Genomic DNA, 12,548 nt, shown 5'->3' on the forward strand with positions numbered 1-12,548 from the left:
AGGGAGCGGGCAAGAGTCATGAAACCAGGAATGGAGGACAGTGAATCAAGAGACGCAAAGAATAATGTGATGGGGAGAAAAGAGACAAGGCGGGGAGTGGAGTGGGGAGGGAGATGGCATCAGTCTCGGAGCCAGCAAAGAAAAAGAATAGACAGGAAGTGGGGGTGGGGTGGGGGTGACAGGAGAGGAGAGAGGAAAGGGAAGGAGGGAATAAGTGGTGACTTGTCAGAATTCCATAAATTCATCCGGTTGCCTTCATAAAATGGGTGTTAGCAGTTTCACTGTCAACTGAAGAAACTCAGGCATAAAGAGGCTCTTTCCCAAGACCCCATAGCCTTGCTGGAATCTAACCCGTGAGAAATCCGCTGAGCAGGAAGCGCAGAAGAGAGTGGGGAGCACACAGGGAGGGCCGCCAGAACTACCTTGTACAGTCCAGCAGTGATGAGGGCCAGGAGCACCAGACCCCCCACTGAGCTGCCCACGATAAGTGGAACAGGGTCGTGCACTTCGTACGGCTCTACTTTGGTCTGTATCTGGGGGAAAGAGAGAGAGGAGATGCATCAGGGAACACAGACTCAGAACTGGGGAGAGGGGTGCATTCCAGTTGGACCTCAGACACTCCCTGAACTCAAAACTAATGCCTCATAGTTCTGAGTTATGGGAAGAGAGACCAGTTGAGGCCTTTCTGATGCACTCCTGGCCTCTCAGTCATCTGACTGCCCACATGCTTCTCAGTCCTCACTGCGTCTCTTCCCTCAGGACATCGGCAGGAAGTGCTACACTAAGCAGAGTGCCCCGGGTCACCAGACCCCCACTAGCCATAGGAATGAGGTTCTAGGGCTGGAGCAATAGCACAGCGGGTAGGGTGTTTGCTTTGCACACAGCTGACCCGGGTTCGATTCCCAGCATCCCATATGGTCCCCCGAGCACCGCCAGGAGTGATTCCTGAGTGCATGAGACAGGAGTAACCCCTGTGCATCGCCGGGTGTGACCCAAAATCATAACTCCCCATGACCCCCTACTCCAGTCCTCACCATAAACCCTCACACTTGCACGTGTCCAGCCTCCCGCTTTTCCTTCCAATATCTCCTCTGTGTCCAGCTCGTTACCTACCTGGGTCTTCACAAATGCTTCCTGTCCTGCATGCAGGGCAAAGGAGGATTCATCAAAGGAAATCTCCGCCGTGCTCACAAGCTGTAGGTAGCCGTGCGAAGTCTGCGGAAGAGAGAGCGTGGAGCTGGGCCTCCATCCAGAAGCGTCACCCGTGCGCACTCAGACACAGGGGCGTTACCTTGATATACCAGTCAAACAAGAGGCTGCCATTGAGAGTGACGGTAAATTCTTCCTGGACGCCGAAGGACTGGATGTCACACTGGATTCTGCGGCAGACAGCAATGGAGCAGTTCTGGGGAAGCGGGGAGAGGGGAGAGAGCTGGAGAGCTGGAGATGCAAGCAGCCCAAGACTCGGGTGCTCAGACAGCCCTGGGCAGCCGGACGCGCACTGCGCCAGCTCTGCCTTTGGCCCTGTAGGTTGGGGGGCGGGGGGGAATCAGGATTGTCTCACCAGCACTGGGGTCTTTTTAAGCGCTGCCAAAAAGTCAGAGTGAGGCGGGGCACTCTGCTTAGTGTAGCACTTCCTGCCGATGTCCTGAGGAAAGAGACACAGTGAGGACCGAGAAGCATGTGGGCAGTCAGATGGCCTGGAGAGGCCCAGGAGCGCATCAGAAAGGCCTCAAAAACCCAACAATGGAGAAAGACAGAGCTTTGGGGAAAGAATAGGCTGTGGAGGGGACAGCTGGGTCCCCCTCCTCAGACCTACAGGTCTTACCGGGGAGAAGGTGACCTGGAGGTTTTCCCACACAGTTTCCTGGTCCAGCTCAACAGGGACCCAGAAGATAACACTGACGGGGAGGCTCCGATGGCCCAGATTGTTGAACTGCAAAGGACAAGGGAAAACCATCAGGATCTCACCAGACCCCCACTAGCCATAGGAATGACGTCGTAGGGCTGGAGTGATAGCACAGCGGGTATAGCGTTTGTCTTGCACGCAGCCGACCCGGATTCGATTCCCAGCATCCCATGTGGTCCACCAAGCACAGCCAGGAGTAATTCCTGAGTGCACGAGACAGGAGTAACTCCTGTGCATCATCGGGTGTGACCCAAAAAGAATAAAAAAAAGAATGAGATTGTTTGAGTGCAGCCCTCCTGCATAAGGACTCCTACCCGCGCATCCACCTCTTGGTGCCTTGGGCAGTCAAAAGCCAGGCAGGCTGGTCTCAGGCTGGCTCTTCTTCCCATGAGACCATGACACATTTTGTTAGTTACTCTGAACCCTGGTAGTGCCTTCATCACAGAGTTATTACGAAGAAAAAGTAAGTTGTGTGCAATTACACGTGTGTCTGTAAGTGACCCTGGCGAGGGTGAGCACCAACAGCGCAGGGCACTCGGGAGGCCCCGGGTGTGTGTTTCCCACGCTCCTCGCTGGATTCCCATCACGTTCATCTCCCTCTCAAGCCTCCTTTTATTTCCTCACCTGGTATCGATGCGTTATGAACTCGCTTGTTATCTCTGAAGCGGTAAAGTTGAAATATTTAGTGGAGGCTTCGTGGCTGTGAAGAGGGAAAAGAGGCAAGAGGTGACGGGACAGCAGTGGTGTCCCGGAAGAGGTTCCTGGGCAGTCCGCAGAAGGAGGAGCAGAACAGGGTGTGGGGTTAATTTGTGTCAGACCCACAGTGTGTGCCAATTTGGCCCACACATGCCAAACCACATACCGGCACCTGGTACACACGAGGATTCAAGCACACATGGACAGACTCACGGACACAAGAGCTCACAAACCATGCCAAACTGAGGGAGGAGGACTGGGTGGAATCTCAGAAGTCCCACCTGGTGACCACCAGGTAGACGGCATATTTCACAGGCAGTGCCAGCTGGAATTCCGTTTTGTTGGTCCTGGGCATGTTGTTTTCACTGAAGGGAAACAGAAGGTTCTTGTCAGATCTTAAGAATTAAAATTCAGGGGCTGGCGTAATAGCACAGCGGTAGGGCATTTGCCTTGCATGCAGCGGACCCAGGTTCGATTCCCAGCATCCCATATGGTCCCCCAAGCACCACCAGGAGTAATTCCTGCGTGCAGAACCAGGAGTAACCCCCCTGAGTATTGCTGGGTGTGACCCAAAAAGAAAAAGAAAGAAAGAATTAAGATTCAGACTTTCCTTCTCCTCGTCTGCTTCCCTCACCTGCAACCAGTCACCAAGTTCTGTACCTCTGCTGCTTACACACTGCTCTCTCCCCTCTGTCTCTGCATAGCCCAACTCAGCCAGCTCACCTGGACCTTCTTCTCACGGGTTTCCAAATTTCAGCCTGACCCACTCTTTTTCCCAGCCCGCCTGAAGTGATTGTTCCAGCAGGAAAACATGACCGTGTCTCTCAAGTGAAGTGACTAATGTCCTAGTGGTTCTCATCAGTCATCTCATAATATCGCCTATGGCTAATCAATTCCCCAAAACTCGTCACAGGCCACTCTTAAATTTACCCCAACCCCCAGGCTTTGCTAAGTATACACTTCTTCCTTTCTGTCTTCATAACCATTTTTATCCCATGCCTTTGCTTGACTAAATTCTGGACTAAACATTTCTCTCCAGGAACTTTTCTGAACTTTTCTGCTCAGAGGAACACTGACTATAGCTTATTTTACACTGTACTGTAATCTCCAGGTTTCCTGTCTTCCTTTGCACAAAGCTATAACTCTCTGTGGGCTGTAGCCACAGCTGTCCATATCTGTCTCATAAAATATGGTAAATGAATGAATGACTGGGCTGAAAGTAGGAACAGAGGAATGACAGCTAAGGTCCACCCTGGACAGGAATTTAGGGCCTCAAAGGGGAGAGTGCCTGAAGATGAGGTGGGTTAACGTCAGACACAGTTCACCTGGTCACGTTGGCCTTAAGAAGAAGTCTTTTTCCGAGGGAAGCATCAGAGTCCACATCAAATGTAATGTTAAAGATGACCTGGAGTTGAAGAGTGAACAGACAGGTGACAAGAGAATAAGAGAAGAAACAGCCCAGGGGCTGGAGCGATAGCAAAGCGGGTAGGACGTTTGCTTTGCACACGGCCGACCCGGGTTCAAATCCCAGCATCCCATATGGTCCCCTGAGCACTGACAGGAGTGATTCCTGAGTGCAGAGCCAGGAGTAACCCCTGCGCATCGCTGGGTATGATCCAAAAACCAAAAAAAAAAAAAAAAAAAGAAAGAACTAGCCCAAATGTCCATCAACTGCAGAATAGATGGTTAAAATATGGAACTATGTCCTGCCTAGATCACCCTTGATCCCAGTGTTTAGAGAGGAGAAAGAGAGAAGGGAAGAAATCAAGGGGGAAAGAAGAGATCAGGAGTACTGGCTGAGCCGGCATCCGGGCTTCATCATACTGGTGATGGAGAGTGGCACAGCCATACATCCGAAACCCAAACTCAACAACACCGAAAGCATGAGATCTGAGCTACAACCACTGGAACTCTGTAGTGTACCTGTCAAGCTGACAGGCAGGGATGGGCAGGGCTTGGGGTGGGGAGGGAATATGAGAAAACTAGTGGAGGGAAGTTGACACTGTGGTGGGAAAGGTATTGAAATATTATATGCCTAAAATTCAGCTGTCAATAACTTTGTAAATCACAGTTCTTTAATATATATATACATATACATATGATGCATATTTACAGCACAATATTTAACAGTAAAAAGAAATAAAACACTGGCATAGCTGTAACATAGATGGCCTGGAAAATATCATGCTAAGTCTAGAGTCCAGTATCAAAGAATCACATACATATGTCTCTATTTACATGAAATGTCCAGAATAAGCAGATTCAGTGAGAAAATAGCTTAATGGTTTCCAAGGTTTAGGAACAGGGAACACTCAAAGATTATGACTAAGGAAAGAGGGGTATTTTCTTGGAGTAATAAAATATTCTAAAGGAGCATGATGATGAAAGTAAAACTCTGTGAGCATACTTTAAATTCTAAAGCATCTGGCATATAATAATATCTCAATAAAGTTATTTTTTCAAAGAAAGGAGACTCGGGGGCTGGAGTGATAGCACAGCGGGTAGGGCGTTTGCCTTGAATGTGGCCAACCCGGGTTCAAATCCCAGCATCCCATATGGTCCCCTGAGCACACCAGGAGTAATTCCTGAGTGTAGAACCAGGAGTAACCCCTGTGCATCACTGGGTGTGACACAAAAAGAAAAAAAAAGAAAAGAAAAGAAAGGAGACTCTCCTTTTCAAAAAGAAGTCAGATGCCGAAGGAGAAAAAGAGGAGTCAATGGTTCCAACCTCTGAGTTGTCCGGGAAGATGGGGTTGTTGATGATGCAACTGCTGCTCTTCCAGGCCTCGGACTCCTCAGCGGAGACACCAGACTCACAGGTCAGGCGCCAGGATCGCAGTGAGCGTGGATTCTAGGGGCAAGGGAGGTCACATTAACCGCCGGCCGTGGAGCAGGGAAAACACTATTAGAAGGCGCCTGTGGCCGTGGCTACCTGGGCTCCTGACACCATCCGATAGGACAATCCAGGTGGGTAGAAGAAGGTGACCTGAGTCCTGTAGGAATCTTCACCGTCGTTTCTCACAGTCACCGTCACGTTGATGTCCCGGGAGCCACCTACTACCAGAGCAGTCAGGCTGTGTGAAGGACAAGTGATGAGATATTACAGGCTTCCCTCGGAAACCTCTGGGGGGTGGGAGGGAGGGGTGGACACTTGGAGAGAGTGTCCAATCCTGGCCCGGGGGGAAGAGAGTGCCAGGTTAGTGGGGTCGCTATGAGGAAGAGACACTCACTCCCTGAAACTGAAGGTGATACTGAGGTCATCCTGGCAGATGCTGTCATTGCCACAATTCTTCTCAAAGGGAAACTAAGAGGAGAGAGGACAAAATCAAAAGAAACCATGAAGCAAGGTTAAGTGAAACAAAATATGAAAGTAAAATTCCCGTGAGAAGAAGTAAAATGAACTTGAATCATCTTGGCCTCAGGTCCTTTCCATGTCCCTGCAGGACCCCCAGTTCTGGGACTCACCAAGGCTATGAAGAGTCTCTGGGCATCCAGAGCCAGCACTGTCCGGACGTTCCCAAAGGAAGTCAAGGGCTTCCCCGTCAGGGAAAAGTTGAGGCGCAGGGCAATAGGGGTCACCGAGTCTTCCACACAATTCTGAGGGAGAATAAGCGTTTGGTGGTCTGTCACTCAATACCCCCATTTCAAACCACAACACCCAAAAGGAAAGAGAGATATCAAATTGGAATGCCCCACCACAGAGGCGGGGTGGGGTGGGGGGGTGGGATTGGGGGGGCGGGAGGGATACTGGGTTCATGGGTGGCGGAGAATGGACACTGGTGGAGGGATGGGCTCTTAAACATTGCATGAGGGAAAAACAAGCATGAAAATGTGTGAATCTGTAACTGTACCCTCACTGTGACTCACTAATTAAAAAATAAATAAATTTAAAAAAAAAAAGAGTTTCGGGGCTGGAGCGATAGCACAGCGGGTAGGGCGTTTGCCTTGCATGCGGCTCGACCTGGGTTCGATTCCCAGCATCCCATATGGTCCCCTGAGCACCGCCAGGAGTCATTCCTGAGTGCAAAGCCAGGAGTGGCCCCTGTGCATCACCAGGTGACCCAAAAAGCAAAAAAAAAAGAGTTTGATGGTCTGCCCTTCTTATTTTTCCATGCCCTCCCCCTGCCCCCACCCCCATCAGGCTTGGCAATCCCAGAGGTATGGTCCGCCTCTGCTCACCGGCAACTGTAGCCTCAGCGTTTCACACTTCTGATTCAGCCCCAAGGTCTGCGTCTGTCGGTACGTGTTGTTCTTCGTCTTCTCAAAGACAGCCCTGGGAAACGGGCGACTGGGGTCCAGAGCCAAGTCATAGACGAGGATGCTCTGGAGGTTGCCTGGAGGGGTCGAGCAGCAAGAGGAGGAGGGGGCCCGCTTTGTAATTAGGCAGGCAGGAGGCTGAGACGCAGCCCCTCTGCTACCCAGCTGTGTGACATCGGGCTTGTTGTCAGCTGACCTCTCTGAGTACCAGTTCCTTACGTCTTCATTAAAAGTATTGATTGTACTTTGCCAATGGTAAAAATGAAATGAAATTATATCTAGAAGGCATTTTGCACGGTGTCTGCCCATCTCAATTGCTCTGTAAATTATATTCTATTATAAAATAAAGTATTTTTTCTCTCTGTTTTCATTTTTTTGTCTCTTGTATATTTCATCGTTTATATTCTGTGTGTTAATCTGGGTACTTTATTTATTTATTTATTTATTTATTTATTTATTTGCTTTTCGGGTCACACCCAGAGATGCACAAGGGTTATTCCTGGCTCTGCACTCAGGAATTACCCCTGGCAGTGCTCAGGGAATCAAACCTGGGTCGGCCGCATGCAAGGCAAACGCCCTACCCGCTGTGCTATCGCTCCAGCCCCAATCTGGGTATTTTAAATTGCTTTAGTAGCTAAGTCACTATGTCTCTGGCCTGTTTCTAATCTGCAGCTAAGTTTATTTGTTGAATTTTTTATTTCAGTGAGGGTAGATTTTAAATGGTACAATTTCTTCTTGACTATTTTATGAATTCCTTTTTCTGCTTCTGTCTGTCTTCTTATTTGAAGCCATTAACTATGAATATTTATAAACGTTCTGACAATTCTAATCTCTGAACCACTTATAAATCTATTTATTTTATCTACTATTTGTCTTGGCTACAGATCTCAATTTTGAGCGCGACCTTGTTTACTCACTCCTTTCTCAAACCAGCACTGAAAAGACCCTAAATGTCAATTCTAGCACACTAGGTGTTGCTTTCTCCTGAACTTCTTAAAGTAATGAGCTGAACACACACTTCTCAGAAGTCAGCCAATAACTTGAGAGGAATATCTGAGTAAGCTTGGGGGCATCTTACCTATCAATAAGATTTTTACTTACAGAATATAATTTTATCCATAATCCTGTTTCTCTCTAATGCAACTCTTACTATTCTCCACCTCCAAACAAAATGCTACAGTTTGAGAATAGAGATAAAGGGGAAATCAGTTGTAATAAAGTGCATGTCTGAATGTTTTGTGCATTTGTATGCACCTTCATCAGCTCAATCTCCCCTTGTAATCAGCTATCTGATGTTTAGTTAAAAGAAGAAAAGAAGGACCAAAGAGATAGTACAGCAGGTAAAGCGTTTGCCTTGCACATGGCCCATGTGGGTTTGATCCCCAGCAAAACATATGGTCCCCCGAGCACTGCCAGGAGTGATCTCTGTGCACAGAGCCAGGAGTAAGCCCTAAACACAGCTGGCTTTGTCAAAAAAGAGTTAAACTTTTTAAAAAATAAAATAAAAGGAGTAGGAAATAAAGGAGTAGGAAGAAGAGGAAGAAGATGAGGAAGGAGGAGGAAGAGGAAGAAGTGGAGGAGAGGAGGAGGTGAAGGAGGAAGAGAAGGAGAATGAGGAGGAGAAGGAGAGGAAGAAGGAGAATGAGGAGGAGAAGGAGAGGAAGAAGAGAAGGAAGAGGAGGAGAAAGAGGAGGAGGAGGGGGAGGAGGAGCAGGAGGAGGAGGAGGAGGAGGAGGAGGAGGAGGAGAGAGAAGAAGAAGAAGAAGAAGAAGAAGAAGAAGAAGAAGAAGAAGAAGAAGAAGAAGAAGAAGAAGAAGAAGAAGAAGAAAGAAAGAAAGAAAGAAAGAAAGAAAGAAAGAAAGAAAGAAAGAAAGAAAGAAAGAAAGAAAGAAAGAAAGAAAGAAAGAAAGAAAGAAAGAAAGAAAGAAAGAAAGAAGAAAGAAGGAAGGAAAGAAAGAGAGAGAGAAAGAAAGAAGGAAGGAAGGAAGGAAAGAGAGAGAGAGAGAAAGAAAGAAAGAAAGAAAGAAAGAAAGAAAGAAAGAAAGAAAGAAGAAAGAAAGAAAGAAAGAAAGAAAGAAAAGAAAGAAAGAAAGAAAGAAAGAAAGAAAGAAAGAAAGAAAGAAAGAAAGAAAGAAAGAAAGAAAGAAAGAAAGAAAGAAAGAAAGAAAGAAGAAGGAAAGAAAGAAAGGAAGAAAGGAAGGAAGGAAGAAAGAAAGAAAGAAACTGGCTTTGGCTTTGAGAACTGGGATGACAACTCTGGGTCCCCATTCATGCATACAGTTTTAGTTTCTTAACCCAACCTCACCTCCCAGTCTGTCCTGTGTTTTCTTCCGGACTTGGAGGCAGACTCTGGCCTCCCCAGCAATCTGGTCTCTCACTTCTTGTTCACCACACTCAAATGCTTTCCTTACCACTTCCCTAGGTGTGAACTCCATGGTTACTTGGACTCTCACAACTGGTTGGGACCTGAAGGAACACCAAAGAGTCATCAGGATTCCACAGTCATCCGTGAAGTTGCTTTTTAAAGGGCATCTACCTACTGTGCTCCAAAAGAGGTTCTCACCTGAGCAGCAGTGCGTATCCCTGAGCCCCAGCAGACAGATCCATCAGTCCATCCATTGTGAGGTCCTGGCCCCCACTTAGTGATTGCCCAAAATACTGGAGTTTTGGAGAGAAGTCAGAGCCTGTGATTCGCTGAGGGATAAAAGGAGGAAGGATAAATGGAAAGAATAGAAACCTTTGGGACACCATCACCCAGGATAACCCTAGGAAAGGTGGTCCCAACTGAGTTTGGTCCATGGCACCACATGGTTGCCAGAAATAAGCCCTGATCACAGACCCAGGAAAAAGCACTTCCAGGTATGACCCAAAAGCGAAATGCAAATATATATATATATATATATATATATATATATATGTGTGTGTGTGTGTGTGTGTGTGTGTGTGTGTGTGTTAAAATGTACATGGTAGGGACCAAAGAGGTAGCACAGGGTTAAGGTGCTTGCCTTGCATACAGCCAATCCTACCTTGATCCCCAACACTACAGACAGTCCAAAGCACCACCAGGAGTGCTATCTAAGCACAGAGCTCTGAGTAGCACCTGAGAACTTCCAGGCATCCCCCCTAAAACACCTCTCCAAAAGTGTTAACTGTAGAATCTGTATCACTATATCACTGTCATCCTGTTGTTCGTCGATTTACTCGAGCGGGCACCAGTAACAACTCTATTACACTCAGCCCTGAGATTTTAGCAGCCTCCTTATGTCTTTCCCAGCAATTGGAGGCTCTTTCAGGGGAATGAGACCTATCGTCACTGTTTTGGGCATATTGAATACACCACGGGTAGCTTGCCAGGCTCTGCCTTGCAGAACTATAGAATCTAGACTATAAATATTTGATGTCCACTATAGAGTTTATTCACTATGATGCAAATTTGAAGTTTTTCAAAATAAAATGTTAAGATAACTCTGCTAATGCCTGAGTAGACCAAACCAAACTGATTAGATCCAAACTTCAATGTTCTTTTTTAAAAAAAAAAAAAACTGTTGATTTTAAATTGTTCAATGGTTTGAACTTATAAGGTGAGGAATTGGTAGGAGCCTTATGGGGAACGGAGACAAAAGACACAGGGGAAATGTGATACTGGAGAAAAGCTGGAGTCCGAATTTCGTTTCTCCCCAGTTGAGCATTTTTTTTCTTTTCCCTTCTACTTTCTAATCAGCCTTTCCAAAAAGAAAAATGCTGGAGTCAGCAGCTAGAAGAGAGAAGAGTGAACTCCATCCTCTAGGGAACCAGAGAGGAAACCTGTTGTGGTGATCAGAATATTAAGTGATCAACCTTTCAGCATCAGTTACAGGACTCACAGGATTCAGTGCAAAGAAATCAGACTTCATTCATTCAAAAATTATTAAGATGGGGGCTGGAGCGATAGCACAGCGGGTAGGGCATTTGCCTTGCACGTGGCCAACCCAGGTTCAATCCCCAGCATCCCATGTGGTCCCCTGAGCACCGCCAGGAGTAATTCCTGAGTGCAGAGCCAGAAGTAACCCCTGTGCTTCGCTGGGTAAGACCCAAAACTCAATATATATACACACATACATATATATATATATATATATATATATATATTAAGATGGCAAGAGAAAGCGAGCCTTGTGGGAGTGCTTGTCTCAGGCACATGAAGCACGCATCCTGGCAGGGTGTCACTATGAGTCTCCTGCCAAGTGAGACTTTCATGCTCAAAGGAAAATCAAGGGGGTGGAGCAATAGTTCCGCAAGTAACGTGCCTGCCTTGCACGTGGCCTACCCAGGTTTGACCCCCAGCATCCCGAGCACTGCCAGGAGTGAGGCCTGAGTTAAATTCAGGAATAACCCCAGGTCTTCTCTGGTATGGCAAAATTTTTATAAAAGGAAAATCACGACCATGGTTCACCCTACAGAGACTGACATTCAAAATAAAGGAATGACTACATCCCAGCACGTTAGCACTGACTACCTCTGAACTTTCATCTCCTCTGTGAAAGTGCAGACAATGATGCCCCTGAGCTCTTTAGAGAATCCATCTATAATTGAGGAGTCTGAAGAATTTGTGACGTGCCGTGTTGTTGAGAAGGTCCATTTTTATTTGTTGGTGTAATTTGGATATGTTTTGTTTGGAGGTCACACTCAGCAGTGCTCAGGGAGTTTTATGGTGTTAGGGATCTAAGCCACAACCCTGCATGCAAAACATGTGCTCCAACTTTTGGGGTGATCTCCCAGCCCTAAAGTTCTGTAAGAGAGTGTCAGTAGAATTCATCAGGCCACTGCAGGATATATATATATATAATTATTATTATTATTATCATTATTTTGCTTTTTTGGTCACACCCGGTGGTGCACAGGGGCTACTCCTGGTTCTGTACTCAGGAATTACTCCTGGTGGTGCTCAGGGGACCACATGGGATGCTGGGGATCGAACCCGGGTTGGCCACGTGCAAGGCAAACGCCCTACCCGCTGTGCTATTGCTCCAGCCCTGTGGGATATATTTTTAGAAGGGAATGTTGTTATGGCAGATTAATGATGGGAGAGCTTACCTGACTGTAGGTGGGGTTTATGTTTAGGTTCGTGGTTCCATGAAATACATAGACAGCACCCTGGTTCTCCTCTTCTCCTGGGGCCCCAATGGCCACATCCATCAATTTGTCCCCATTCACGTCCCCCAGCACTGTCAGAGCTGCACCAAAACGGCTCCAGGGGTGGCCCTGCACCCCTCGGAGAATTTCCTCACACTGCCACCTAGCCCTCTGAGAAACAAGAAGTGTCAGCCTCCACCCAGGCAACACTGTCCACTCCCCCCCCCCCATGCCCAGACCCCATCCACTCCAAGTCCTGCAGTCACTCACCCCCCGGGGCAAGGGGCACACAGACACCTGCCCCCCTCGGGTCTGCTCATAGTAGTGGGGGGCCCCGATGAGGACCAGGTCGCTGCTGCCATCTCTGTTCACATCCACAGAGCAGAGGGAGGCCCCAAAGTAGGAGCCGACCTGAAAGAGGAAAAAGGAAAGGTCGGGTTTACATACTCCTGTCTACCTAAGACAGGATGTGGGGGGGCCCCTATTCCTGTGAAATAAAAGCAAGCCTGGGAGGGGGGGCCTTGAAGACAGGTATAATAATTTTATGATAAAGTTTCGTTTGATTGTGCTTCTG

The 12,548-nt window shown here is 47.5% G+C and overlaps 1 protein-coding gene across 1 annotated transcript in view; it reads right to left on the reverse strand.

The window, feature by feature from the left end:
* Positions 1-12,548, reverse strand: part of LOC101550876 (integrin alpha-M) — a 48,191-nt gene that overhangs the window by 2,089 nt on the left and 33,554 nt on the right. Inside the window, exons 13-29 of the mRNA XM_004615903.2 lie at positions 12,245-12,385; positions 11,936-12,145; positions 9,426-9,556; positions 9,168-9,328; positions 6,785-6,939; positions 6,071-6,202; positions 5,836-5,909; positions 5,538-5,679; positions 5,334-5,456; positions 3,931-4,010; positions 2,887-2,970; positions 2,534-2,609; positions 1,829-1,936; positions 1,565-1,648; positions 1,292-1,405; positions 1,114-1,215; positions 423-533 (exon numbers count right to left, since the gene is read on the reverse strand). Coding sequence (XP_004615960.2) covers positions 423-533; positions 1,114-1,215; positions 1,292-1,405; positions 1,565-1,648; positions 1,829-1,936; positions 2,534-2,609; positions 2,887-2,970; positions 3,931-4,010; positions 5,334-5,456; positions 5,538-5,679; positions 5,836-5,909; positions 6,071-6,202; positions 6,785-6,939; positions 9,168-9,328; positions 9,426-9,556; positions 11,936-12,145; positions 12,245-12,385 — 2,028 coding nt within the window. The remainder of the gene's footprint in view (positions 1-422; positions 534-1,113; positions 1,216-1,291; positions 1,406-1,564; positions 1,649-1,828; positions 1,937-2,533; positions 2,610-2,886; positions 2,971-3,930; positions 4,011-5,333; positions 5,457-5,537; positions 5,680-5,835; positions 5,910-6,070; positions 6,203-6,784; positions 6,940-9,167; positions 9,329-9,425; positions 9,557-11,935; positions 12,146-12,244; positions 12,386-12,548) is intronic.

This window comes from Sorex araneus, chromosome 4 (genome assembly GCF_027595985.1).
Source record: "Sorex araneus isolate mSorAra2 chromosome 4, mSorAra2.pri, whole genome shotgun sequence".
Taxonomy (NCBI): Eukaryota; Metazoa; Chordata; class Mammalia; order Eulipotyphla; family Soricidae; genus Sorex; species Sorex araneus.